Genomic DNA, 27,787 nt, shown 5'->3' with positions numbered 1-27,787 from the left:
CTTCCCTCTTGGGAAGAGACTTGTGGGTGCTGCTGGCTTTGTTCATCCATGGCTCGGCATGTTCTCAGGTCTGGGGGAACCCCAGAGTGTCCCATGGTGCCTCCCAGCCCCCAGGACACTGTGGGGACACCTCCAGTGGGGAAAAGCGGGGGCTCGCCTCTGGCTGGCATCACACCTTCCAGCTGAGCCTGCCACGCCCCCTCTCCCCTCGATATTCTTGTGCTAAAAAACAGTCAAACCAACCCAAAGAAGCACAGGGAGGGGTCCCGGGAGGCCCCCAGCCACCCCTACCCACTCGCCCCAAAGTCTCTGCTGAGCGTTTGTTCCCTCGCTCTGTGCTCGCCCACCCAACCCGACCCCGCCCCGGCACTCGCAGAAATAAGAAGACATCCTCCCCTTCCCCATCCCGACCCCCAAAACACCCCGGCGCGGGGAGGGAACCGCCCCTTCCATGGGCGATGCAAGGACCCATTCCGCTGTCCGTCCGTGCTTTCCCCCGCCGCCAGGTCCATCCTTAGCATCCCCCGGCTCTTTTCCACCTCTCCGGTGGTCCCGTCCCTTCTGGGGGCGCAGGAGGCATGGAGGGGGCAGAGCTGGGGTGTCGGGGGGCTGCGGCCGGGTGCCGGGGGGGCTCAGAAGCCGGCGCTCTCCGAGCTGCTGCGGCTGTTGTAGCTGGGGCTGCGGCTGGGGCTGCGGGAGCGGCTGGGGGGGCTGCGAGTCCGGCTGCGGCTGCGGCTGGAGCTGTAGCTGTCGTAGCTGCGGCTGCGGCTCCGGCTGTACGAGTAGGTGCTCAGCGAGCTGGAGGACGAGGGGCTGGGCCGGTAGTAGGGAATGGGACGCTTGCGAGCACTACAAATGGAAAAAGGGATCCGAGTGAGGCCCCCGGCGGCAGCTCGGGGAAGGGGTCCAGCACTGGACCTCTGGCACGGCCAAGCATCCGCCCAGGGAAGCCGAGCATCCCCGCGACCAGGCTCAGACCGGCTGCGGGGTGTCAGGATGCGGCCACCCGACATCACCTCCCCCACCATCCATCCCCTTCCTCCTCCCCAGCCCCCCACCCCCACCCCCCGGGGTGTTAGTCCTGGATTAGGCAGCGTCGAGGGCAGAAAGTGAGCAGGTTAATGTGGCCTTTGTGTTTCCCAGACACCAAAGATTGAAAGCTGCTGAAAAAGAGACGTTCGGGATTAGCGGGAGGCGAGCTGCGGCCCCGCCGGCGCCGGAGCGAGAGGAGGGACACGGGAAGCACGGGGGCAGTGGGAATGGGGGCACGGGGGGCAGCGACATCAGGAGTCAGCCCCTTGCCCCCTCTCCCGGCCTGGTGTTAGTGGGACCAGAGAGCCACAGGCACGGCCTGAAGGCAGCCGGGTACCGAGGGCATCCTAAGGTGTGAGGAGGCACAGAGGGGGCCGGGAGGAAGAGGAGGAGGAAGAGGAAAAGGAGGAGGAAGGGGGGAGGTTACCCTGGGAGCCAGGCTGGCGGCGATGCTCTCCGAGAGGGACCTTGGGATGAAATGGAAAAGGAGAGGTTGGCATCACTGAGGTAGGACCATGGAGGTGGTGGTGGGGATGATGATGGGAACTGGGGACAGGGCAGGAGGGCAAGGAAAAGCCCTGGGAGTTCTGGCTGGACTATGGGGACGTTCCCCCAGCTGCCCCTTCCCCACAGCATCCTCTAGGCCTTGTAGGAATGGCTCTGCTCCTCCTGAATCCCAAGCAGATTTGGGTCTGCCATCCCCATCCATGGCAGGGACGGTGGCAGGGATAGGGGGGAGAGTCCTCACAGGGATTGCAGGCTGTGTCCTCCAACTGAGCCCTGCCATCTCCCTGGGGACATCTCAGCAAAACCAGGATGGAGCAGGAGGGACGGAAAACCAAACAGTGGTACCTGGGCTGGGGAAAACCTTCCTCTGGGCTGGGAGCAGATTTCCCAGCCCCTTTTCTTTCCAGGGCATACATTGGGAAGAGCTGCAGGGAGCCCTAACCCATGGGCTCTGCAGTATTGCTCCTGTCCTTCCTCCTGTCCTCCCTCCTGACAACTCCAGTCCAGCCCAGGCAAAACAAAATCCCTCCCACAGTGAGGCAGAGCTGATTTCTGAAAATCCAGCCCCCTGATCTCCCAGCTGATAGCAGGAGAGACAAATAGGTCAGGAAGGAGGTAATCTCGGCTCGGCACGGCCCCACTGCCAGCGCTGCATGTTAACGAGGTGCTACATATGCACACGGTGTTTTGTCTGGCACGAAATATTGCCTGTCTTACAGCTCAGGATCCTGAGGCAACAGGATCCCAAGGAGGAGAAACCAGCTTTTGGAGGGCAGGGGAGAGATGTGATTGCGGATGTGCGTCTTTCTGGAATATGCACAGCCGGATTAAAATTAATTCCTGTTTTCGTGCCTTGAAATAGGAAGAGATCAGAAGGTCGTAGTATTGGAGGCAGTCTGGTTATCCAGCTGTCTGGGCCAGCTGATTCACCCGGTCACCCTCAGGGTTATCTCTCCATCTGCAGAGCTGCTCATCCTTTGTCCATCCGTCCACCCATCCATCCATCTGCACGTCTATCCACCCACCCACCCATTCACCCACCATTCATCCATCCACCCATCCATTTGTGCATCCATCTATCCATATGTATATCTGTCCGTCCATTCATCCATCCATCCGTCTGTCCGTCCGTCCTCCCGTCCATCCATCCATCCACCTGTCCATCCATTCATCCATCTATCTATCCATCCATCCTTTCATTCCCTCATCCGTCCATTTGTCCATCCACCCATCTGTTGCCTGTCCGTTCCCCCACACACGCACACTTCAGGGCCAGCTCACGGCAGAGCTCAGCCCTGGGACGTGCCAATGGACGTGGCAGAGCCTTTGGCACGTGCCAGGACTCACCTCGTGATCCTCCTGGGCTCCATGAAGCTGGGGGAGTCACGTCTCCTCTTCCTAATTGGGGAGTAGCTCCTGGAGCGGCGCCGGGCGCGGGCAGGATCAGGATCACCGTGACGTGTTCGGGGCTCGTTGTCCTTCTCTCTACACCCCGAGGAGGAGGAGGAGGAGTGTCAGGGAGAGGGCTGGGGTCCTGGGGGGATCCAGGGACACCCTGTGACAGCAGCTCCCTGCGGCAGCTGGCACTGTCACCTGGAGCTGGTCCTTCCAGTGCCACCACCAATGACCTGAGACCCCTCCCCAAACCCCAGGAGAGCCGGGACCACCCTGAGCCGCAGATGCTCCCTGAGCCCCCTGATGGCACGCGTGGTGTCCCCTGAGCCCACTGATGGCACGCATGGTGTCCCCTGAGCCCACTGATGGTACCCGTGGCGTCCCCTGGGCTGAAGTCCCCGCTGGGCCTGACCTGCTGGCGGGTTTTTTCGGCGAGGGTGATCGGGAGCGGCTGCGTCCTGCTCTCTTCTCCCGGGAGCGGGAGCGGGACTTGGAGAGGGAGCCGCTGGAGCTCCAGGAGCTGCTGCGCTGGCCGGGGCTGGGTGACGGGCTCTTCCTGCGCTCCGACGTGTGCCGGGAGTGCTTGGCCGACGACTCCGAGCTGCTGTTGGGCCGGCCCCGGTGGTGCCTCTCCTTTATCCTGTGAAGGCAGATCCCAGGATTGCCTCATGCCTCATCCTGGCTGGCAGGATGTCCCCAAGGGAGCCAGAGATCCCAGGTTCCCAAAGAGAACAGTGGGCACGATGCCAGTTTTTGGCTGGGCTACATCTCTGGTTATAAAGCATGGGGCACTCATGCACTTGGGATCCTGCATCCTGTGGGATGCTGTAATTCCACACAGCCATCCACACACTGCCCTTTGAGCTGGGATAAACCCTTGCAGGGATGATTCTTCTCTCTAGCACTGACCCACTGTGGCTCTTCCCTATCTCTGTTCCTGTTCCCATCTGCAACCTAACCCCTGTCCCCAACCCGAACCCAAACACAAATTTCTTTCTTTCTTTCCAGATCCCCTTCCTCCTCCTCCCCCATCTCCATCATTATCCCACGTCTGTGCCAATTCCTGTCCCCATCTCTGTCCCCATTCCCCTTCTCGTCCCCATCCACGTCCCCATCTCCATCCCCATTCCCTGAGCATCCCAACCCAGCCCTGGTCCCCAGCTTGCCCCCCAGAGCTTTCCTTGGATGGACTCAAGGTGCCCACACGGGGCTGCACCCCAAATACCACAGCACAGCTCCCGTATCCCACCAGTGATAACGCGACCCCATCCCGAGGTTCTTCCCTTACTTCTTCCCGTGTGCGCCGTGGTTCCTGTCGGGGCCGGCCGGCGGGTGGTAGGGGTGTGATCCCGCCGAGCCCTCCGAGTCGCTGCTGTAGCCGGGGGGGCTGAGCGGCGCCGGCGGGGGCTCCCGGGGGGCCGGGGGCCGCCCCTTGCTCTGGCCGCGGTGTCGGGAGGGCGGCGAGGCACTGCGGGAGCGATGCCGGTGGCCGTGCTTGCCCCGCTCCGGCGTGGGTGACCGGGGGCTGCGGGCACCGTGTCGGCCCCCCCGGGCGCGGGGGGACAGCGGCTCCGTCCTGCCATGAGCCCGCGGAGAGGGGACGCCGAGGCTGGCCTCTGGCAGAGGGGGAGAGAGAGAGAGAGAGAGAGAAGGAGGGAAAGGAAGAAGGGGGGGAAGAAGAGAAGAAAGAAGGAGAAAGGGGATTTTAACGGGGGGCGCCGGGTCGGGGGCGCAGATCACAACGTCAATGCACATCGCATAAGGCAGGCTACACAGACGCTACTCTGCACCTTCCTCTCGCCCTCAACAACGTGGGTCATGCAAACCTCCGCATGCAAAACGCCAAAAAATTATAACTCAACTCAAATCGTAATAAAAAACCCAAAGGAAAGGGTGGGATGGGAGGAAAATAAATAAATCCAAGAAAAACCCCCAAGTCGTCGGGGAGGGAGAGCTTGAAGGGAAAGAAACAACCCCCTCCCGCCCCCCGAAAGAAAAAAGAAACACCTGGAGAGGGGATAAAGCAAACCCTGGTGCCCGCCCACCCCGACCAAGAAAGGGGGAAGGAAAATGGGGGTAAAACCCAAACGAAGGGAGGAAAATGGGGGAGGGAAAAGAAAAGATGAGAGGAGGGAAGAGGGGAGGTGGGGGAGAGTAAATCAGACTGAGCCGAGGGGAAGGGGTCGAACCAAAGAGGGCTGGAGGTGATGGGGTCTGCTCACACAGAGGCATGCACATATATAGAGATATATGTTCTGATACGTGTAGTTTTTATCGATAGTACGGCTTTCGGCTTAAAACAAATCCAGAAACGAGGAAAAAACGGCACAGAGCGACAATGGAGGGCAAGGCAGGGGAGGGGGGCCGGGGACGAGAAGGCAAAAAAAGAAACCAACAGAAAAAGAAAGAAGAAAAACCATCCAAATCAAATTAAAAATAAATAAATAAATGAATAAAATTTTTTAAAAAAATTAAAAAAAAAAAAACAAAGCAAAACTTCACAAATGTCCTCGTTACTGAGATAAACGAATGTCTCTGAGCTCTTCCTGGGACACGCATTGAGCTGTTAGCTGTGACTCTGCAGGGAACTGCTAAGTCCTCATCAGCACTCAACACAGACTTTGCTTTCTGCTTCCTTTTTTTTTTTTTCCATTATATGCTTTTTTTTTTTTTTAAGTCCCTCTTGGTTAACATCCACTTACCAAAAAAGTGGCATTTCCTCCTTTAGTAGGTAAGGTATGAAGAGAAGGGAAAAGCGGGGCAATATAAGTGCATCATTAGATTCACAAAAATGCAAGAGAGAAAGAAAGAGCGAGAGAAGGAGGAGAGACAGAGACAGAGCCAGAGAGAGGAGAAATAAAACAAACCAACTCACTTCTCCTACAGGGAGGGGTAACCCTGGGCCACCACCATGGCCAAGCGCCGAGCCAGGCTCTCACCAAGAGCTGAAGGGGTTTTACCTGGCCTTGTGGCTCCCAAATATCTGAGCTCCTCTGAGCCACAAACACTGCCTGGGTGTTTTCCCCATCTTTGCAAACATCACTAGACCAAAAAGATAGGTGGAAACAGCTCCTGCACCACCAGCCCTGACCAAGCCGACAAACCCCTGGCTTTAGGGTCTCCTTTCCCCAGCCACAGCCCAACACCAGGTCCCTGAGTCTCCCTGGAAGGGTGAATCCTGCACAGGGAGTCCAGCCAAGGGGACTGAAGAGGATTCAGGGGGATTGGGATGGTGCCACCACACCTAGGGCCTCTGACCCCAATTCCCTGCCATACCCATGCCCCAAATACCTCTGATGAATCCTTGAGGATGAGGTTCTCTCTACCTGCCCCACTGTGTCCTAGACACCACTTTTCTCCCCCAAAACCAAGCAGGAAGCGGGAAGGGGTGGGATTCTGGGAACCACCACAAAGACACTGCAAAAGGGTCGCAAGACCATTTGCATCCCTGAGCATCCCAGACTGCTCCACACCCCACCTTTTTGTCCCCTTGGATAAGCTAATGCCTCCAGCCACAGAGCAGCAAGCTGGAGCCAAAATGTGAAGATTTGGGCTTTTTATTAAAAATCTGTTGCTGTTGCAATGGCTGCAGTGAGGGGGGAAAGAACAGGGGGTTCAGCTGAGCCCATTCCCAGCCCCGTGTCCCAGCAGAGGAAAATAAAAGCAGAGAAGATGAAGTAGAAGAAGAGGAAGATGAAGAGAGAAAGAAAGGGCTTTCCTCTTTCCCAGGGCAGCATTTTGGTGCCAGCTGGCCATGCTGTGGGATGTGGGGCTCCCACCCAAACCCTGCAGCCTCCTGCCCAGGCGTGCAGGAAGGCAATGAAGGTAAAAGCATCCCAAATAAACCCAAATCGGCAAAGACCCAGCCCAAAAGGGAAAACACACACTGGGCACTTGAGGGGATGGGACATCCAGGGCTGCGATGCCATCCCCTGCTCCTGGGGAACGCGATGCCCTGGACCTGCCTCTCCATAGACAAAGATTTCAACCTTTCCCCATTGTAGCCTCCCAGTATTTTCCCTGAGCTGGGGTTTTTTTCCCCATCAAGACCCAAAGAGGGGGTAAACCCACACATCTCCCCAAATTTCTCACGTCTTGCCCCATCCATTCAACCCAACCCCTCCTGTGCCCACTCCCACCCTGGCCACTGCCCCTATTTCTCACTAATTACGTTTGCCTTCATTACTGGGCTACTAAGGAGGGACTCAAAGGGAGCAGCCCCTGCATGGAAACAAACACAAATTCAGAGGGCTGAAAGACACAGAAATGCATTCTACCGACAGCACGAGGAGACGGGGAAGAGAAAAGGAGGGAAGAAAGAAAAAAATATTACGTGGACAGGGCAAAAAAATATATAAATAAAGAACATAAGAGAAGAGCATGGCTTTGCAGCTAACTGGGGAAAACCATACAAATCAAAAAAAAAAAAAATCATATATAGCCACCAAAAAGAGACAAAATGAAAGAGAGACAGAGAAGGAGAGCAAGAAAGAAAGAGAAAGAAAGTCAGAAAGAAAGAGAAAATAACATTAAATCAAGCTACGGTGCTTTTCAACAGGCTCATCTGCAGAAGTGAACGTGCAGAGGTGGACGAAATACCTACCTTCGGAATTGGCAGTGACAGGAATGCAATAATAAAAAAAGAAAACAATAATCTCCACATTTGGAGGGCAGAATGGGAAAAAGACAAGGACTCTTTAGTACGGTGATCCAGACCCCTCGGCTAATCCCGTTTGCTCTGCTTAGAGTTTTTTTTAATTATTTTTTTTAAATCGGTCTCTTTAGTTTGGTTTTTTTTTTTGTAAACTTTTTTGTTTGTTTTTCAATGGAAAGGCTGTGGCTGGCCCCCGAGTGGGGTGGCCACGGGGGGAGTTGCTGGCTGGTGTCTGTAACCCGGCTGCAGTTCAGTCTTAAAAAAGTCACTCTACAACATGGCAAAGTCCCGGATAACATGCAGGGAAGGCAATGGATGGAGGTGGGACACGGCGAGGGATGTTGGGTGGTGTTGGCCCAAAGAAAACCGGAGAGAAAGAGGGGCTGGAGGGTGTGTGTGGGCAAGGAGGAGGAGGAGGAGAGACCTGGGAGGAAGGCTGGGAAGGCAGCAGGGATGGATGGAGACAGGACTGGGTATTTAAAAGGGAAGGGAACACCACGCAGTGCCCCAGGCCATCCCTTGCTCCTGGTGGCTCTGAGGGTGCTGGGAGGGGACAGAGCTCACCTGGGGCTGAGCCCAGAGCTTTTGGGGGTCTGCAGGAGATGGGGAGGGGTCCAGGTACCAAGGATGCTCAGCACTCATCCTGCCGGGATGCAGGATATGGATACCTGGGTGTGGGATGATTTCGGGGTGCTCAGATAACCCAGCACCCAGCAGCCTCATCCTGCAGCCAGGGAGGAAAAACATCCCCAGGCAGCAGGATCCAGCTGAGGACATGGGACAGTAGCCAATTTGAGGAGGAAAAGGGCAATTTGCTTCATGAGATGGAAACAAGCCCATTCCCTTTGCAGTGGAGGGCTGCTGGGTTCTCTTCCCTTTTAAATTCCTTGTTCAAAATACAGAAAATGGAAATACAATGTTCAGCGGTCGTAAATATTTAGAAAACACATCTGGTTTTTGGTTTTGGGTTTGTTGTTTGTTTGTTTTTTCTTCTCCACATTAACACACACAAAAGCAAAAAATTCTAGAACAACACAACGACGACGGGGAGGGGAAAAAATGAAAATAAGAGAAATATATATCGTTTGCATTTCTGTACATCACAAGGGAAAAGAAAAGAAATCATGAGAAAGGAAACTAAAACAAGGGGGCGGGAAAAAAAAAAAGCACGTTTCATTGCCCTTCCCTCCCCCTCGTCCCTGCTTCTGCTGAGCAAGAAATGGAAGTGTATATTACCGTTTGGGTTTTTTTCAAATGGGAGGCTAAAGAAAAACACAGATGGGATTAAAAAGAAAAAAAAATAAAAAATAGAAACCAGAGAGAGAAAGGAGAGAGAGAGAGAGAGAGAGAGAAAGAGAGAAAGTTGTTGGAGAAAAGTCCCGCTGGTGCCGGGGAGCCAAGGGAGCTCGTCGGCCTGGGCGATGCTGGGGGTGGGCAGGGGGAGAGCGGGGCGAGCCGGGTGCCTGGGGGGCTCCCGAACCCCCCCACACCCCAGCCAAAACCACAGGAAAGAAGAAAGCAGAGAGGTGCTCCAAGAGATGGGCTGGGTGCTGGGTGCTGCTGGGGGGTGCCGGGCTGGGGAGAGTGAAGGGGATGTGGATATGGGGTGGGGGGCTCCTGGCCCCGTTTTCCTGGGTGCCCCTGGCCCTGCAGGTGTTGGGGTGTCAGTACTGGGTGCTGCCAGCCTGCGGTGTCCCCACAGCACCTCGCCCATGGGAATGAAGTCCCCTGAGGCAAGTGGGGACCTGTGTGCCCCCCAGTAGTGGGGTCATGCAGCACGCTGCTTTCACTCAGCTCTGCCTCCAGTCCCTGTTAGCCAAAGCAGGCTCCTTGCCATCCCGGCACTGGTTAAACTGGGACTGGCCCTCTGTCCCACAGGATTAGTGTTTTGTCCACTCAGCACAGGAGCAGCCCCCCAGGTTTCACTGTGACCCCCAAGACAACGAGGCAGAGCCAGGGACACTTAGCCCCAGTGTCACCTGCCATGGGGACCCTAAAATCTGAGCATCCAGCACCAAATCCCCTCCGAACCCTACCCTGGCCAGACTGGGTGTTGGAGTCCTGAGCACTGGTGTCGGCCCCTTGGCACTATAGAGAGTTTGGGCTGGTGGGGAAATGAGTTTTCCAGCTTTACCCATTTCTTGCCTGTCTGGGCTCAATCTCAAGTAGGTGCTGAGCCCAGTGGTGACCTTGGCAGTGTCGCTGGCCTGCCAAGCCATCGTCTCGGGGGTGACATCTGCAGGGCAATGTGCGGCTTTGGGGGAGGGATGATTTGCTGGCTGCCCTGATCCTTGCCCCGAGATGACGGGCTGGCTCCCCCAGGGAGACCGTGCACCCAGTGCAGGGTTGGTGAGTGCATCTCCCCCGTGTGCCCCGGCTGGGCAGGGCGGGGAGCCGACCGAGTGGGGAAGGAGCGGAGAGGAGAGCAGGGGGGCAGTCCTGTGGAGGGAGGAGGGGAGGGAAGCGAAGAGTGATCCAAGAAAAGCCTACGTACATCCGAGGGCTCCGGGAGCGGGGCACCGTGGCTGTGGCGGCCGTTCTGGGCGCTGCCCTTGTGCCCGTTCTGGTGCGGCGAGGCCGAGCGCTGGGGCGAGGGCGAGGACGGGCTGCGGCTGGAGCGGGCGCTGCTGCCCTTGGGACCATCCTGCCGGCGCTTGGGGCTCAGCCTGCGGGGCACCGCACCGTGAGCCGCCGGCACCCCCAGACCCGAGCCCGGCACCGCCCGGCCTGGCAGAGCAGCCCAGGCTGCGGGGCAGGCTTTGCCAAAGCCAGAAGTGAGGTGAGAATTGATGTTTTGTGCTTTCTCTAGTCAAAAACCGAAACCCCACCTGGGACGTTCCCAAACCCTCCGGAGGTGCTGCAGCACGATCCTGTTCCCCTCCATCCCCCCAAAGGGTCCATATCCCTGGGACACCTCTGCCACCCACCTCCTGCCCTCCACCACACAGACATCCCTGTCCTCCAGCCCACATCGCGGAGGCTGGGGGTCTGTTTGTCGTGGGTTGTCCCGAGCTGTCCCTACCTGCCGGGGGATTTGGAGCCGCTGTCGTCGGAGGAGAGGGAGGCGCTGTGGGAGCTGCAGGAGCTGCGCCGGTGCGAGCGCCAGGCCGGGGACTCGCTGCGGGACCTGCGGAGAGGGCGGCCGGGGGCCGCGGGGGGAGGCTGAGTCCCCCCTGGGGCACGCAGAGGGGGGCACAGCACCCCGCTCCCCCGACCGGCCCGGCCCCTCACCTCTTGCGCTCTTTGTTTTTCTCTTTCCGTTTGTTCTTGGGGCTTCGGGACCTGCGGGAAGAGCCGGAAGCTGCAGGCGTGGGAGCAGGGGAAGCACTTTGGGGGGGGGCGTGGGGGTGGCTTCTCCAGCCGCCCCCAGAGGCACCCAGGCTGCAGGAGGAACGAGGGGACCGACCTGCCTGCTCTGGAGCTGGGATCCATTGAGATTCAAAGCACGGAGGGGATCCCAGATGGCTTAGGACCATGGGGTCAGGTGCCCATTGGTGAGGCCAGGCAGGAGGGGGTGGCAGTGGGAAGTGGGGCACTGGCTCTGCTCAGCATCCTCTGGGCTTGGGCCTGTGGTCACCCCTACACTTGCCTTGTTCTACGTTAGTCCCCTCTGAGACCCTCTGCACTCCCAGACACCCTTTGTCTGTTTTTCACCTCTTTCACCCTAGAATAGCAGTGCTGCCAGAAGGCATCTGCAGAGCAGGGCAACAGCCAGGGTTTGTCCTGGCCATGGCTGCCTGGAATCCCCTTCTTCCCTAGGGGGCATTGGGGTCATGTGGGACCCCACAGTCACCCAGAGTGGCCCTGTGCCATGCCCAAGGGTGGAGGACACCCAGCAGTGTCCAGCCATGGGAGGAGGAGGTCCATCCCCATGAGCAGAGGGGAGGGGGACAGCAGGAAGGCAGGGAATGGGGGGTCTCTGACAGGGGAAGCTGACAGCCAGTGCTGGTGGCACTGGGGTGGCTCTCAGCAGCCTTCACTCTTACCTGTGTCTTCTCTTCTTCCGTGACCCTGACTCAGATCTGAGGGATGAAGAGGAGGCAGAGATGAAGGAGACACACTGAGCTAGTCAACTGGGCAGCCCCAGGAGATGGGGACAAGGACAGGGGTGTGGCCCCAAGATGGGCTGCTAGATTGGGCAGGTGACAGTGGCTGTGAGGTGGTGATGGCTCCATAAAGAGTCATCAGCCTCCATCCCTATCCATGCCTCAATCCCACCCCAGCCCAAGGGCCTGGGCAGTCACCAAACAGCCCCATGGTCCCCAGTCATGCCTGGTGTCTCCAGCCTGCCATGGTGTCCATCCTACCTGTCACGTCTGTGTTTCTTTCCAGTCTTCTTTTTCTTTTCCTTGCGGATGGGTGAAGAGCTGTCGCAGCTGGGGGGGAAGTGGGTGCCCTTGAGGGGGCAGCAAGGGACTCCCCAGCCCCATCCCCATTGCCCAGTGGCATCCCATCCCCAATACCCCCCCCTCCACTTCCCATGGAACACCCCATGGGATGCGTGAACATCTCATGGAAGTTATTCCCTGGGGGATTTGGGGTGGGTGACAGAAAGGGCCTTCTGGCAGAAGGGCTCTGGCTACCTTTGATGCCAGAATGCCCAAATCCTGCTGTGTCTCATTGCCACCTCATGGGCTCCACAGCCTCCAGCAGGAGACAAGGTGGCCAATTCCCACTGGGATTTCAGAGGGGGACAGTGGGTTGTGGAGGCCAGACCATGCCCCTGGGGTTTGCAATCCCAGCAGGGACCCCACAGCCCACACAGCCCAGTGAACACTCACCTGCGCTCCGAGCCAGGTTTCCTCTTTTTGCTGCCATGGGAAAGGCAAAGAAAAAAGGGACATTAGGGACAGCATCTGCCCAGGCAGCCAGTGCTAACCAGGGAGGGGACCAGCGGGCAGATGGAGCCAGACCCTTCACAGAGCCAAATCCTGCTGTGCCCCGCAGCAGCCAGCTCCTTCCCCACAAGGACCGGTGCATGCAGGAGGTGTGTGCACACGTGTGCGTGTTGCAATATCAGCACATGCAGATGCACTGAACCTCTCCAGGGTGCATGTTTGGAGGGGCACTGACCACCAAAGTGGAGGGACTTGCCCCATCAGAGCCTGGGGAAAGGTCGAACTGGGAGCAGAGCTGCCCTCCTGGGAGAGGGGACAGCGCAGGGACAGCCGGGGACTCACCGGCTCCGGCGGTGACCCGATTTCTTCTTCTTTTTCTTCTTGGGGGGAGGAGAGGTAGAGCTGCTCGAGCGCCTCTTCAGCCTGTGGGAGACGGCAGACAGGGTCGGGGGAAGAAGGGACACCTCTGTATCCTTGCTCGGGGACACCGTGCACGCCCGATTCCCGAAATTCCCGCGGACCTGTACTCGCGGTGGCCGCTGTCCTCGCGGTAGCACTCGGCCGAACAGTCGCACTGCAGCAGGCAGCCCTCGCCGTAGTCGGGATACTCCACCGCGTACTCCTCCCCATCCGCCCCGTGGTGGTTTTCTATCACGCTGCCAAAGAAGGAAGCGCGGAATTAATTTGGGGATACCCATTCCCTGCCTTCCACCGGCTGGGGAGAACTCCCAATTCAGCCACAGCGGCCGGGGGACATCCCCTCCACCACAGCGTTCCCAGGGGACTTGGTCACATCCCTTGAGGTCCACACACAACAAAGCGGTGGGGGTCTTCTCAGGGTCTTTCTGGGGCTCCAGTCCCTGCAGAGATGCCCACGGGGCTGGCACAGGGACACCACAAGGCTCGGGCCACCATCTCCCTGCAGGATCCAGCCTCGGCAGTATTCGGAGCCCCTTTTGTCATTGCCCAAGAGCTGGGGCTGAGCTGGAGGCTGGATCGGCCCAGGTGGGTGGTGGGGCTGGATAAGGGTAAGAGGAGTTGTCAGGAAGCTTGGGAATTCAGGTGGGAGCTGCCCAGGATAATCTAGGCTGTGAGGCTGGTGCCCCAGAGTGCCACCTGCTCAGCATAGGAGCTTCAGGCAGCTGATGGTTGATGTCCCCACCGGGCCAGGTGAGGGGGTGGGGGGGACATCATGCCTTGAGCCATCAGGGTCTCCTCTCCTGAGTGAGTGACTTCGTCAGCATTAATTTTTCGCACTGCCATGGAAACCAGCGTGAGGTTGCCATTGACTACCAGGGCTGTAGGCAGGGCTTGGCAGAGGCCTGGCAGCTGGACTAGGGTCCTAGGAGCCCCTGCCCAATCTCTCCCTGTTGTCTTCACCTCCCTGGTCCAGCTGTGCCATCAGCCCCAGGAGCAGCATCAAACCCCACAGGGAGCCTCTCCTTTGCTCTTGGGGCACATGTAGGACATGGCACCATGGGGGATGTGGCCATCCAGATGCTCTGAAGGGAATCATAATGGATGGGGCCATGCCTGGAGGGTGCCCAGCACCACACCAGCCCAGGTGTTTGCTTCTCAAGGGAGATTTGCCCTTGGAAACCTGATGTGTGCTGCTCCACCCTTCCCGTCCCAGAGGTGTGCAGCCAGGATGCTCCTGGACACTGGTGGAGAAGTGCAGCCCCCCCAGCATCAGTCCCTTGGTAGCCTGGACAGTGCCTGAGTGCAGGGATGCTCCCAGGTCCAGACCAGATCTGAGAGCAGCACGTGTTGGCATCCTTGGCCACAGGCAGGCCATGGGCTGTTTAACCCAATTAAAAATGTCTTGGAGCGAAACTACACACGAGGCACCCTCCTCCTCATCACGGGCGATCGCTCAAGCAGGCCTCTGCACCACAGCCATGGCTTTCTGGGTCCTCTCCAAGTGACTCCTGCTTTGGCCATGCCCTAAGGGCAGGAACAGTCTTTCAACCACCCACCCAACCGTGGGAAGGGGGAGAAGGAAGGAAAAGAGAGAAGCGAGTGGGGATAATTCCCTGTGTGTCCCTGCTCCGCGAGCAGGCAGTGCTCCACACCAGAGCCTGCTGCCAGCATCTCACCCATTAGCTGTGCTCAGCGGCTCAAGACCAGCTTGTGCTGCTCCAATTATCCCTCCCTGCCCAGCACATGCTTGCCTTTGTCTGTAATCCCACCAGCCTGTCCATCAGGCAGTTCTCCTTGGGGACTGGGCTGTATCACCGGGCTGTGCACATGGAGACGGGAGCTGGGGGAGTGCAGAGAGCAAAGCCAGGGGCTCAGGTGGTCATGGCTTTGCTCAGTGCCTCAGTCTCCCCTGGGGAGTTACACAGATGATACTGAGCTCTCACATCAGCTTTGAAACGAGACCAGCTGGTTCAGACTCACAGCCCTGGCAGCCAAGGACCGAGCTGTAAAAGCCCAGAGAGGTGCTGGAGCAGGACCAGCCCACGAGATGTTCTGCTGAGTGCTCTCCCAGCCACCACAAGGGCTGAGGCTCCTTATTTAAAGCTTATTTAACATCCTTGTCCAGGCTCTTGATCTAGTACAGACCTTTGGCACCCAGGACATCCTCCTGCTGCTTGAAGAGCCACCTCCTTTGAACCCAGCTCCTACTATCCTCCTCCGAGCGCCTCCAGCTTTGCTCTCCTCTGAGCAATCCTTTGCTGTGAGACTGCTCCTTCCAGCTCAGCACTATTATTTATAGCCCTGGGGCTAATCTTTAATGATTACCCTTCGTTTTGCAAAACCAAGCCTGTAAAGGTGACAGCCAGGGCTGCCTGGGTAACCTTACTGCACCCTTGGCTTCCCAGGTACTCGTTAACGTGCCAGCCCTAACGAGCCTGCCAGGAAGATGCCCTGGAGATGACTCCTGCCCCTACCAGCAAAGGCCACTTGTTAACACCTCGGGCTTGATGCTCTGTAACCTGGGCAGGTTGGTTTTCCCCATACATTGTTTTTTTCCTGCCTGGAGAAGGACCCTGAATGCTTCACACTGCCTCAAGGCCACACAGCCCATCCCGGGCAGGGCACAGCAGAGCCATGTCCCTGTGTCTGTCCCTCTGTCCGTCCCTGCCTGCTGTGCCAGTGGAGTGGTGTGAGGAAGGCTCTCCCTGCCACCACAGCTTCCCTGCCTCCCTCCCCGCCCTGATTTTCTGACCCTAATGAAGCATTAATATTCAGTGAACCTGCACCGTCTATTCCTGTCCCAAGTGACCTGGTTTCCAGGCTGATGGATGGTGCACGCCAGGCCAGCCACGCTGCCTGGGCCATTAAGCATCGTGCAGATAAATCATCACTGAGCCAGGGCAGACCCTGGTGAGGCTGAAGACAGTCCTGTGTGGGGCAGGAGGAGCAACTGGCACATTCCCAGCAGCAGCTGGGCTGCTTTGGACCCTAAACCTGAGCTCCAAACCTCCGCTCAGGGCCTGGCAGCATGAGGAGTGATTAGAAGGCAGAGGAACAAGGCAGGAGCAACTTGGAGAAGCTTCTTCCATGGGGTTTCTTGGGGATACACCAGCCTGATGGAGACACAGGCCCTGGGTCTGTCCAGAGGAGAAGCAGGCTCAGCCCTGCCTGTCCAGCCTGGGCCTGTTGCAACAGAAATTATTATCACTATTATTACCTATTACTGATAACACTAATATTTCTAGGTTACACAACATCAGCTAACCTGACAAGCCATTGCCACCCAGTAGAGGCCTCTCTGGGATGAGAGACAGGCAGGACACACAGAGGGGCCAACTGGGAGCTGCCTCACTTACATTTGGCGCCCATGCTGGTCCTCCCTGGTGAGCACACCTTCCTTCTCCATCAGCATTTGCCGAAAGGTCCCCACTTTCTGCCGGATCTCCTCTTCGGAGTACCTGGATGGGCAAAGACATGGTCAGGGCTGCCATGGCTGGAGCGTGGGCTCCCCACGGAGCTGCTGGTGACCTCCATACCTTTGTCACTTGGGAGTGACACTTGGCCCAGAGGGCTGGTCAGAAGGAAATGTGGCATGGTGCCAGTCATCAGGGCTTGGAGGAGAGCAGGACCTCTGTGTGACCCCATGCCACCACCCTCTGTGCCCTCCTCTCTCCTGCCTGCCCCTCCCAGAAGCGCTTGGCAGAGGAAGGGACGTCAGAAAGGGGTAAAACAAAAGAATGACCATGAGGTTGCCATTCCCCATCAGCGTCCCAGGCTTTGGGGCACATCCTGCCAAACCCTCTCGGCAGTGTCAGGGGTTCAATCCCAGGATCTCCATCCCACCATGAGTTTCCCTCTCTCATCCCTGTGCTGCGCCAGGGCCCGGCAGCCGAGCCAGCTCTGCACTAACGCCGAACGCTGACTCAGGCCGCTGCAGGCTTATTAACGAGAGGCACTAATCACTTTGTCCCTGGCATGTGGGAACAGCCGCGGCAAAGCACGGCACTCCAGTCGTCCCCATGGTGTCCCTGGGAAGGGATAGGTGACAGCCCTGGGCGGGTGGTCCTGTGCAGCATCCCGTGGCCGCACAAGGGCACCTGAGCATCCTCCTTGACTATAAACACCCCAACCTCCTCAACTAAAAACATCCCAATGGAGGGACGTGGTGGAGAGACCCATGATGCTCCTGGCATCATCCCTGAGGACAGGGCAAAGAGAGAGGGACCCTCAGGCTCTGTGTGTGTCCCTGTTCTCACCCCTCTACAGGGGCTGTTGTGACCCACCCTTGCCATCACATCCCATCAGTATTGCTGCTACAAGCCCAGAACACCAGGTGTCACAGCCTGGCCAAGCTCTCTGGTCCCCAAGGCTGGCACCTCAAAGTGCCCATGCTGGGGACAGTAATGTCCCCCACAGTGCTGGGGGTGCCCTTGGGTGCCCTGGGTGCAGAGAGGCATGTGGCATCACTCACCCCCTCTTCAGTGCCCATGAAGGGGAACAGAGAAAAGAGGGGAATTAATATTAACGAGCTCATTTGCGCTGAAAGGCTCTCATTAATTGCCCAGCCGGACTCCACGCAGGAGGAGGGCTGCTAACAGGGCATGGAGGCAGCCTGGCTGCTTCCCCTCACCTTTACCTGGGCATGGGGGGCCTGAAAAACAGAATAGCACCCCCAGATACTGCTCTGCCCCATAGCCTCGATGGCAGTGCACCCAGCTGGGCAGGGTGTGGTCACCCCGCAAGGACAGAGCTGCCAGTCCTGGCCATCCCACGGACATCCCACGGACATCAGCCGGCCCATGGCAGCAGGAACATGTCTGCCTGGGATGGGTATTTGCTGCAGCATATTAAGAATGCGGCTGATGCTCTCAGAGAGGGGACATGAGGCCAAACAGGAGGTGACAGATGGGCCACCATGGCTGGGCCTTTAGCAAATCTGCGGGGGGAGGCCAGGGCGAGGCACCCCCCAGCACCTCCAGCTCCTTCCCTCCTGCATTCCTCTGGTGCTGCTTATAACCCCACTGGAGGGGTTTTGCTTTTGCATTTAACATATAGAGTGGGTTTGGGAAAGAAAGAAAAAATGCTGACACTTCTTTTCCGGACAAGGAATCCAGCCTGCAGGCAGGGAATAACGGTGCAGGCAGCCTGGAGCGAGCTGCAGCACAGGCAGGAGGAGCCATCCAGCTTTAAGGAAACAAGGGAGTGCTTAAAACCCTGCAAAACCCCCTCTGCTGACACTCACATCCATCTCAGGGGCCCTGCCCCTGTCAACAGCTTCCCCTAAGCCACGCTCAGGATGCAGCCCCCAGGCCAGACAGAAACATTGAGGAGTGCAGAGCGCTTCCCATGGAACCCTCCCGGAGAACCCCTGTGCGGAGGGGAAGAGCAGGGAGAGGATTAACCAGGTTGACCAAGATTATTACTGTAATTACGTTATCATTCCGGCGTATCGCCACCATCATCGTTATTAATAGCCTTAATAACAGCAAAGCAATTACAGCAATAACAACAATACCAGTTGCAGCGTTGCTCTTACCCACTGCAGTAATGATACTACCAGTAGTAAGAGCCCTAGTAGGGCACGGGAACCCAACAGGAGGCTCTGGGCTCCCCAAAGTGCCAGGTCAGCCTTATTTATTTCCATAATGACAAATTAGGCACAATCATTATTCCAGTCAGTGTGAGACAATTTAATTCTAGGTCACGCTTGCACTCTTAATGAAAGCCTTGGCGAAGCCTTCCCTCAATCCATTTTCCTTCTCCCCAGCTGGTACCGGTCCCCGTCTACCCACGTGTGCCAAAGAATTTACTCCATCCATCGGGTTTTAGCGAGTTGTCAGGGGGATCAGGATGTTTGGCTGGTGCTGGAGCTGTGGGGCAGCCAGCAGCACAGCCATGGTTCCATCTGGTAGGGATGGGGGTGTCCTCACTGGCCCCCCAACCTCTCCCACCCACCCAGGCAGGGATGTTCTACAGCCCCTTTGCTCCTCCTTCCTGCCCCAGCTTTCCCTGCCTGACAAGCTGGGAGCCCAGATTTCCAAGCAGAGGGGCCAACCTCCAACGTGTGTGGTTGCACTCGTAGGACTGAGTTTCTTGGAGGCATTTTCCTCCACACACCAACCCACCAGCTCACTCCAAAGCTGTTTGATTCACCCAAAAGTGGATTTACTTCCAAATGGGGACATTTGCCACATCGAGGTGTTTTGTTTTTTTTTAAGGGGAAGCACAAGGTGCAGGTGGGTTAAAAGGACCCCATTCCCAATTCCCTCGCCACTCACCCCTGCTCCTCCATCATCTCCTGCAGCTCCATGCACTTCAGCTCCACCCGCCGCTTGCGCTCGTGGTCCAGGATTTCCCGGTGAGCCTTCTTCACCATGCTGGGCTCCACCAGACGCACCTCCTCCTCACCCTTGTGCCACGTTCCGGAGGCGCCGGGCTGGGAGAAGCCGTTGGAAGCTTCCTGGGGCGAAGGCACATCAGCCCCATTGTTGTAGAGAGCCATGGTTGCCTGGGAGGGAGAGAAAGAGTCGGGGGTCAGTCCTTGCCTTGGTTCCCATCCTACGAGGGCAAGGGGACCCTGCCAGGACATGAAGGCAAAATTTGTCTCAAAAGCAGGTTGGTGGGGACAGTGACTGGGAGATCTTCCTGTGCCTTGCCTCAGTTTCCTCATCCACAAAGCAAGGCTGGGGTTACTCCCATCACCATGCCAAGAGGGCTGGCTTATGGGAGAGGAAGATGCTCTGCCAGACTTGTATGGAAAAAACCTGGCAAACTGTGGGGCCCAGGACTATACAGCAGCAGCAGGACAGGTGGGCAGGGGTCATTCCGAGCCCCATGGATCCCACTGTCAGCCACTGTGGGTTTGGAGCAGGGATAGGCATCCATCCTCACAGCTCTCCGGGGACACCCCAGGCACTGTCCCCACTCAGCAAAGGAAAGGACCCAAAGGCCTCAGATATCCCCTTGCATTCTCCAGCTGCACTGGCTGGTTCGGATGCAGACATGGGACATCCTGATGTCTGGCCCAGTCAGCGAATGCCTGCTGATGCCCTCGGGCCATGGCCTGGCACCCTCTGCCCATGACCTGGCACCCTCCACTGTGGCCAGGTGCCAGCTGCAAGGGGAGAGGATCCCCACCAGCCTCTGCCCGCCTGCCTTCTCCCTGCTCCTTCACTTTCACGTGTCTCTGCCTCCTCCTTCCCCCACCACAGTCAATGTGTCCTCACTTGGCTCCAAAAATAACCCCCTGGAAGAGGACAACCGTTCCCAATCAGCACTGCCGTGCCAAGGCTCTGGCTGATGCTCCCCAAGCCTGGGGGAGGAGATGCTCCCAAAACTCCTGGATCAACCAGACACAACCCTGTCTCAGTGCCCTCGGGCCATCGGCACGTGGCTGAGCACCCATTCCTCACTCTCCTTGTCCTGCCGTGCCCTGGCTCCCCGGCCCAGTGCTCCAGCCCTCTTCCCAGCATGGGATGATCCCACTGAAGATTTGCTGCCTGAATTACCAGCATGGCCCGGCTGCAGAGGCACCACCTGGGCCCACAAACCTCCTGCAAAAGCCCTACACAAAGAGAAACGATCAGGAGCGAAGGCAGAGCATCCTGCCTCGCTCTCCAAGCTGGACTTGGGCTTGGAGAAGCAGCTTTTGCCAGTAGCTGCTTCTCTGGGGTGTTTCTCTCCCAGGGATCTTGCTGGAGAGGCTTTTCCAAGGATGGGTGTTGCCTGCACATTGTCTCCTCCGTGGCAAGCAGCCAACCCTGACACACTGCCCAAGAAGGATGGGAAGGAGGGATCCCTCAGCCCAGCACAGGCATGCAGGGAGGACAGATGGACCATGGACAGATTCACACCGTTTTGAGCCCAGGGAGGGCTCACTGCTCCTGCTGTGCCATTCCAGCAGGACACCAGGTTGTTCAGAGCTTTCCATGGCCATGCCAGGTGGGACAGAGCCAGGGTGGGAACACAGATTGCTTGTGAGGGGCTTTGAGGATGTTTCTCTGTTGTTTGAGGAGAGAAAAAGCCTCAGAGTCCTCCCCTGGGTGGTGGAGGTCCCAGCCTGGCTGGAAGGTAACTCCCACCCTGTGGCATTTCCAAGGGACATCCCTGGCTTTCCCTTTGCCACTGGCTGCCCCACACAGTCATTTATCTCCTGACAAGCCTGCCCAGGGAGGACAGCAGCTGAGTGCTTAATTACAAGGCTTTTTTTCCTTTTATTTTTTCTCCATCGCTACCATACAGAGGGAGCCAGCAGCCTTTATTTCTGCAGAGGCACCGGGGAGATCCTGCTGGTGCAGCAGGAGCCAGCCAGGGCTCTGCAATCCCTGGATGCTTGTCCCTGTTAGAGCAACTGGAAGGTCCCTCGGTCTCCCTTTGCCTGCAGCACCCACATATCGAGCCCCACAACAAAGAGCTGCCCTGCTCAGCCCTCCTTGCCCATGGGGGACCCCTGATCCAAAACCATTCCATAACCCAGGGTGGCCCTGGGACAGAGAAGGGAGAGATGCTGCAGGAAAAAAAAAACAAAACAAAAAACACAACAGCTTGGGGGTTTCTCTTCCTCTTTCTTTCATCAGGAAATGGAGCCAAAAACCAGGAAGGAAATTAAGGAATGGGGTAGGGTCCCCACTGAGAAACCTTCCCCCCACAGAGGGGCTCAGGGAAGGAGAGGCTGCTTTCCGCAGCAGCCTCTGCTTGCTTTTTCCCGGTGGGAATTAATTTTATCCTGAGCCCAGCAGTGGATAAATTCATTGCTGAGAAACCTTGAGAGAGTGTCAGATAGAGAGCTGGAGAGGTAGATGAAGATAAACCAGCAGCTGGATGGGTACCTGTGGGAGAGGGCTGCATGGTGGGGGAAGCATGCGGATCTGCCGGGAAACGCTCCATGGAAAGGATGTGGCTGGAGAATTCCCCCCTGCAACTGTGGCCAGGAAGGAGGAGCCGGACTGGGGATGGACACGGTGTTGCAACCTGGTGTCTCCTCAGCTGTGAGCAATATCCACTTCGAGAGCTCACACCAACCCCCTGCCTCAGCCACAGCACGGGCAGGAAAACAAAGGAATGGGAAAACCACCCACAACCCCCCCAGATCTCAACAAGGGCCACCTTGGGTGGTAAACAGAGCCAGTCGTACACCTCTGGTGACAATGGGGACAAGACACCAGGACAGAGGGAACCTATGTCCCCCAAGGTGGGTCTGTGCCCTCCCTATCCCCAAAGGAGGACCTCAGAGATGCCTTGCACCTGCAAGGGACAGCTCAGGGACACAGAGCCACCACCACCACCACAGCCTGAATCCATCAGCCACCACACAGGGACCACCCGGTTCTGCCAGCCCCAAACCCACCGGCACGGCCCTGCCCAAACGGCAGCGGTTTCCTGTCTGGCTCGGCACTACCCCGATAATAAAGATGATGGTTAAATATTTAATTATCTGCAGTAATTACCCACAAAACATCAATCACTGGCAGCTGCTGCCAGGCCGCCTCGCCCAGAGGGACAGGAGGTGTCTTGGGGCCAGTGCTGTGTCTCCATGGACTCCTAAGGGCTGCAGAATGCAGCTGGGGACAGTCTCTGGCATCCATCCCCACTTCCCAAATGCCCTTACTGCCACCCAGGAGGGCCCAAACCCCCTGGTACCATGGGCTGGAGCTGCTAGGGAAACTCCTGAGAAAATCCCTCTCTTCCCATATTAACAAGCCGTTCACCACATGTTTTGGGATCCTGATCCTCCTCCCACGTGCCACCTTGGGCCTTGGGGAGGTCAAAACAGCTTTTCAGCTCACAGGTACTTCCTGCTGCCTGGATCAGAGCTTTTGGAAATGTTCAGAGGTGCCCCATCCCCCATACTCATCCTCCATCCCTATCTTCACTCTTATCCCCAATCTCCATGTTCATACTCATCCTCCATGCTCCTCCTCATCTCCTTCCTCCTCACCATCCCCAGCCACCATCTCCATCGCCCAGCCCCAATTTCCATCTCCATCTTCATCCTCCATCCTCATCCCTATTTACCATCCTCTTCACCCTCCACCACCATGCCAGGTCTCTCCCTCCCTTCCCAGCCATGCTGAATCATATCCAAAGCGTGTGAGGACACGGGCACCTGCAGTGCCATCTTAGTGATTGCCAGGACAGACAAAGGACAGACAGACCATGCTGTGCCCCTGTCACAAAACCAGGACAGGCCCTGCCAGCCAAGGGTGCAAGGAAGGCCCAGTCTCTCCATCCTGCCATGATTTGGGGCTGCTGGTTTCCATCCAAGTGTGCTGGGACCCCCAGGCACCTGGTGAGGTGGCACTGGGTTGTGTTTGTCCCCATGTCCCAGCCCTGGGGTTGCCCCACGTGGGGCTTTGTCCAGCTCAGGAGTTCAGGAGCTCCATCCCGAAGGAAAATAAGAAAACAAGGAAAACGAGCAAAAAAAAGTGTGTTATCTCACTGAACTGCTTTGGCCCTTTTATTTCCCAGGCCAGAACAAGCCCCTTCCCAGCCGGCTGTGCTCAAATCCCCCCCGTGGGCCCTGCTCAGCCCCCCGGCCATGCCCACAGCCCCCCGGCGCTGAGGCAGCAGCCGCCGCAGGGCCCTGCCGCTGTAATGCGGATGGAGCCGCTCTCCCGGGGGGAGCAGGGCTGGCAGCGGGGGGCTGGCAGTGCCTGGATGCTCTCCCGGGTGCCTGGATGCTCTCCCGGCGTCTCTCCCTCGGCGGGGAAAGGCGGCAGCGGTCCCCGGGCATCCTTCCCCCCTCGCCGTGCCTCGGCGCTAATTAAAGCCGCCTCCGGCCGGTGCTCCATTAATTCTCGCCACATCCAGCTGCACCAGGCAGGGCGGCCGCGAGCACCCGCGTGCCGGGATGCGGGCACGGGATGCGGGCGGCGAGCCCAGGACGGCGGCTCCCTGGACCACTCGTGCACTGAGTGTGCCAGAGCTCAGTCTCAACACGCCAGGGCCAGCCCAAATGAGGTGAGGACCCTCCAGCCGCTCCAGAGAGGGTGAGAGGGGCGATCCCCGTAGTTCCTCCTGCCCGCCAGGATCTCATCAGGACACACCACCACTGATCAAATCACAACCCTGTCCCCGAATCAGTTAGAGCTCCATCCCAGGCTGCTCCCTGCCCGTGCCGTGGGGACAGCTGGGAGAAGGTCTCTTTTTTCAGGACACAAAACATGCCAGAACACCACCGCCAGGCAGTCGGCCTCCTCTAAACACCCGGCTGGAATTACAAGGAGGAAAAGTCCAGAGCTGCTGCCATTAATTGGGCTGACCTTCTCCGGAGCTGCGTTCCAGTGCCAAAAACCATGAGTCAGGCCTTCAAGAATGAGGAAAAAAGGCAAATCTGGCTTTAAAAGCGCGGCCGACCTGGGGCTCGTTAGCGCTGCCCTCCAGCCCCAAGCCACAGGGATCCTGTGCCCATGGAAAGGGGCAGCAGGAAGGGGTTGGTGACAGTTGATCCCAGCAGCTCCATCCCTATTTCCTCGAGCAGAGGAGATCCTTTCCTATGGCTGCCCAGCCAAAAATTGGACAGCTCACAGACTTTAAAGTAATTAATAAAGAATATATGGATGCTGGCTGGGGGGTCAGGAGCTGCGGCTGCCTGTGCATACCTACGTCTGTGCAGATATATATATATATATATTTTAAAATAGATGAGGAGGCTGGTGGAGAAGCTAAACAGTTGCTAAGCAACCGGGCTCCTTCCTGGCTTGGGGATGTAGGGATGGGGGAGCCAGGGGTGGGGACAGGCCCCACACCGGACAAGCACCACAGAGGGGTGTGAGCACAGAGATCCATCAGCTCCGCTGGAGGTGCTCCAGAGTAAAGGGCACGACAGGGGGTGAGGAGCTGGGATTTACTCCTGACCCCAACAATACCAAACTGCCCCCCCAACCTGAACCCCTTGGACTCCCAAGGGAGGCCAAGCAAGCTTTGCTCTCAGCTCTGGCTGGAGAAGAGCTGATGGGAAAGGAGACCAACCCCAGGACCCCTGCAGTGACCCCATTCCTGAGCCAGGGATGAGGGAAAGGAGGAGCACATCCACGTGACGGCAGCAATCCCCTCATGCTGAGTGGAGAGGCAGCAGGTCCAGGTGATGGGTAACTCTATGAGATCCCCCCCAGCCCCTTGACTCTCTGGCCACACTCTCCTCAACCCCTTGGGGATGCCCTGCCAGACCTTTCCCAACCCAGAGGTGGATAAACAAGGAATGAAGATGGAGAAGAACAGCCACCCCTCAGGTTTTGCATCCTTAGGGCTACTTCTTTGCTGGGTGGAGGAGTCAGGAGGAGGCACAGGCAGCTCCAAGGCCCAACACCACTCTGGGGAGGGGGGGGAGTAATAAAACTACTACGGATAAAAGAAATTATTGAGCACATGGAGGAGCAGGGGGATGACTGTCACAATGAGGTCACCTTCCCCAACGGGGACACAACCCTGGCAAACGACCCTGGGGCCGAGTGCTGCAGGTGCAGGGGGGTCATGGCCAGTGCAGGGGGAGCATCCAGCTGGGAATCCCCACCACCCCACCCCCACCATGGCTGGCTGGGTGGTTGTGTAACGGGAGGAGCTATTCCGGGGTTTGAGCACATTATATAAGCCACGGGCCACCTGGCCGGGGAAAACGGGAGCTGGGAGATGGGGAAGAAGAGGAGGAGGAGGAGGAGGAGGAGGAGGAGGAAGGGCTTTGGGGACTGGGGACCCCCCACATCCGGCAGACCCCCAGCAGCCAGGACTAAACCTGCACCCCACAGGCACCCCTGCCAAGAGGTGTGGGGTGGGCACCCTCTGCTCCCCCTTCCAGCAGCCTCCCAGGACCTGCTGCCACACATCCACCCACGACTGGGTCTGCCCCCCAGGGCACAAGACCCTTTGTCCACAGGGAAAACGTCGTTTTCTTGGCACCAGGGACAAAACCAACCAAGAGCCCTGTGCTCTTCTGCCTTCCTGGTAAAGCCCTCTGCTCACCATCCCCAGTAGCAACCAAGGACCAAAGGCTCCCTTAAAATTTGCCCAACTTCTGGTACTGAAATCCCCCCACCTGTCCCTCCTTGTGCTGCCAAGATGAGTCCTGGGGCAGGGGAAGGCAGGTGGAATGCAGAGGGGATCCAGAGGGGATTTAGGGGGGAGGCAGGTGAGACACAGGGGGTGGCATTCTGTGAGGACACACTGGCAGAGGGGGACAGAGAGATGACAATGTGTTTGGGCACAAGCACTGTTGAGCTCCTGTCCCCAAAATCCTCCCCAGTGGGGGTGTCCCTGTGCTCCTGCCAGTGGCAAACTCACGTGCCAGGGCAGGAAGACCAGCCAGGACACAATCACCTGCACCCTCAGGGAAGGTCGCTGACATTTGTCATCAACCTGAGACACCCCCAAATGCTGCCAGCTCCCAGGTGAGCCCCCTTCAGCAGCAGGAGTGCAGGGAAGTGACACAACCAGTCTGAAATTTCTCTCCGGATGGGATGGATGAACTTGTGCCTCCTGAAAGCCACCTGAGCCGTGCCCCGACCTCTCTCCACCAGCCCCATGCAGGGCCATCCCTGGGGACAAACCTCCCCGTCCCGGGAAGGAGAAGCACAAAACGCTCCCAAAAGACCAGTGGCTGGGCTGCTGCCGGGATTCCCCCTGCCAAGCCTTGCCCCTCTCCTTCCCCCACACAACACCCGCAGGGTTTGAAATCTCATCAGCCAAACCCTCCCCAGCACAGCCTGGGGGTCCACGCTGCAGAGAGAGGGGCTTTGGGGCCGTTTTCTCGGCCTCATCCCCCACCTGCACCGCACGAGGCACCAGCACCTGCTGGGGGCTCATCACTGTCCTGTCCTTCCCAGACAAAACCCCACTGCTGGGGGTCACCCCCTGTCCCCACCCCAGCGTGTCTCCCCACATGGAGGAGAGGGCTGTGTGTGCCCCCCAGCCACCCCGCAGCACCGGGGAGCACCCGGCACATCCACGCCCCTGGAGGGACCCCCCATGCCCCATAAAAGCATCTCATCTCCAGGCTCCTGACACCAGCTTGGACCCACCTAAAGCATCGAACCCCGCGGGGGGACGCCACTGTTACCCTCCTCCCCGTGGGGTCCCCACTGCCCCAGCACCCACGGGGCGCTGCACCCCTCACCCATCCCGCCCACCCGTGCCCCTTTGGGGCACCCCAATTCCCACCCCCTCAGGAGCAGCCCACCCCCAGTCCCCATCCCTGGGGGTCCTCACTCCCCTGCCCGCGGCGAGCATCACCCGACTGGGGGTAAATCCTTTCCCCCACACCCGCCCCTCTCAGCGTTCCCCGTGCCCAGCGGGGTCCCACCGCCCCTCACGCCCCTTCCCTCCCTGCCAGCCCCCCCGCCCTGTGCCGGCCCTGCAGCCCCGGGCCCGGCCGCGCCTCACCTCGCCCTGCCGCCCCGCTGGGCCCGGCCCCAGGAGGGTCCCTGGCGGCGCCGGGGGTGCCGGGGGTTGCCGGGGGTGCCGGTGGGCGCGGGGTGGGGCGCGGCGGTCGCGGCCCCTCCGGCGCGGCCCCTGCTGAAGTGCTGGACAGCTCCGGCAGCGGAGCCGCCCGACACAGAGCGCCGCCGCCTGCGCGCACCGCGCGGGGCACAGCGCCGCCGCACGGCCGGAGGGCGCCACTGCGGCGGGGGCAGCGCCGAGAGGGGACACCCGACCCTGCTGGGGACACCCGGCCCTAAAGGGGACACCCGGCCCTGCTGGGGACACCTGGTCTTAAAGGGGACACCCGGCCCTGCTGGGGACACCCGGCCCTGCTGGGGACACCCGGCCTTAAAGGGGACACCCGGCTTTAAAGGGGGACACCCGGCCATGCTGGGGACAGCCGGCCTTAAAGGGGGCACCCGGCCCTAAAGGGGGACACCCGGCCCCACAGGGGGACACCCGGCCCTGCTGGGGACACCCGGCCCTGCTGGGGACACCCGGCCCTAAAGGGGGACACCCGGTCTTAAAG

At 58.5% G+C, this 27,787-nt stretch overlaps 1 protein-coding gene across 1 annotated transcript; it reads right to left on the bottom strand.

Moving 5' to 3' along the window:
- Window positions 1-488: 488 nt before the first annotated feature.
- Window positions 489-27,357, bottom strand: SRRM3 (serine/arginine repetitive matrix 3). The gene is given in 16 exon segments (XM_050321835.1): window positions 489-849; window positions 2,887-3,024; window positions 3,347-3,574; window positions 4,223-4,535; window positions 4,538-4,550; window positions 10,083-10,254; window positions 10,611-10,715; window positions 10,820-10,870; window positions 11,575-11,610; window positions 11,896-11,964; window positions 12,370-12,399; window positions 12,769-12,849; window positions 12,948-13,082; window positions 16,203-16,304; window positions 19,125-19,354; window positions 27,220-27,357. Coding segments are annotated over 15 exon segments (1,914 nt in total). The 5' UTR covers window positions 19,349-19,354; window positions 27,220-27,357; the 3' UTR covers window positions 489-632.
- Window positions 27,358-27,787: the final 430 nt, after the last annotated feature.

Source organism: Myiozetetes cayanensis, unplaced genomic scaffold, assembly GCF_022539395.1.
Source record: "Myiozetetes cayanensis isolate MyiCay16 unplaced genomic scaffold, myiCay2020 scf27, whole genome shotgun sequence".
NCBI lineage: Eukaryota > Metazoa > Chordata > Aves > Passeriformes > Tyrannidae > Myiozetetes > Myiozetetes cayanensis.
This window is presented reverse-complemented; position numbering and strand designations above follow the sequence as displayed.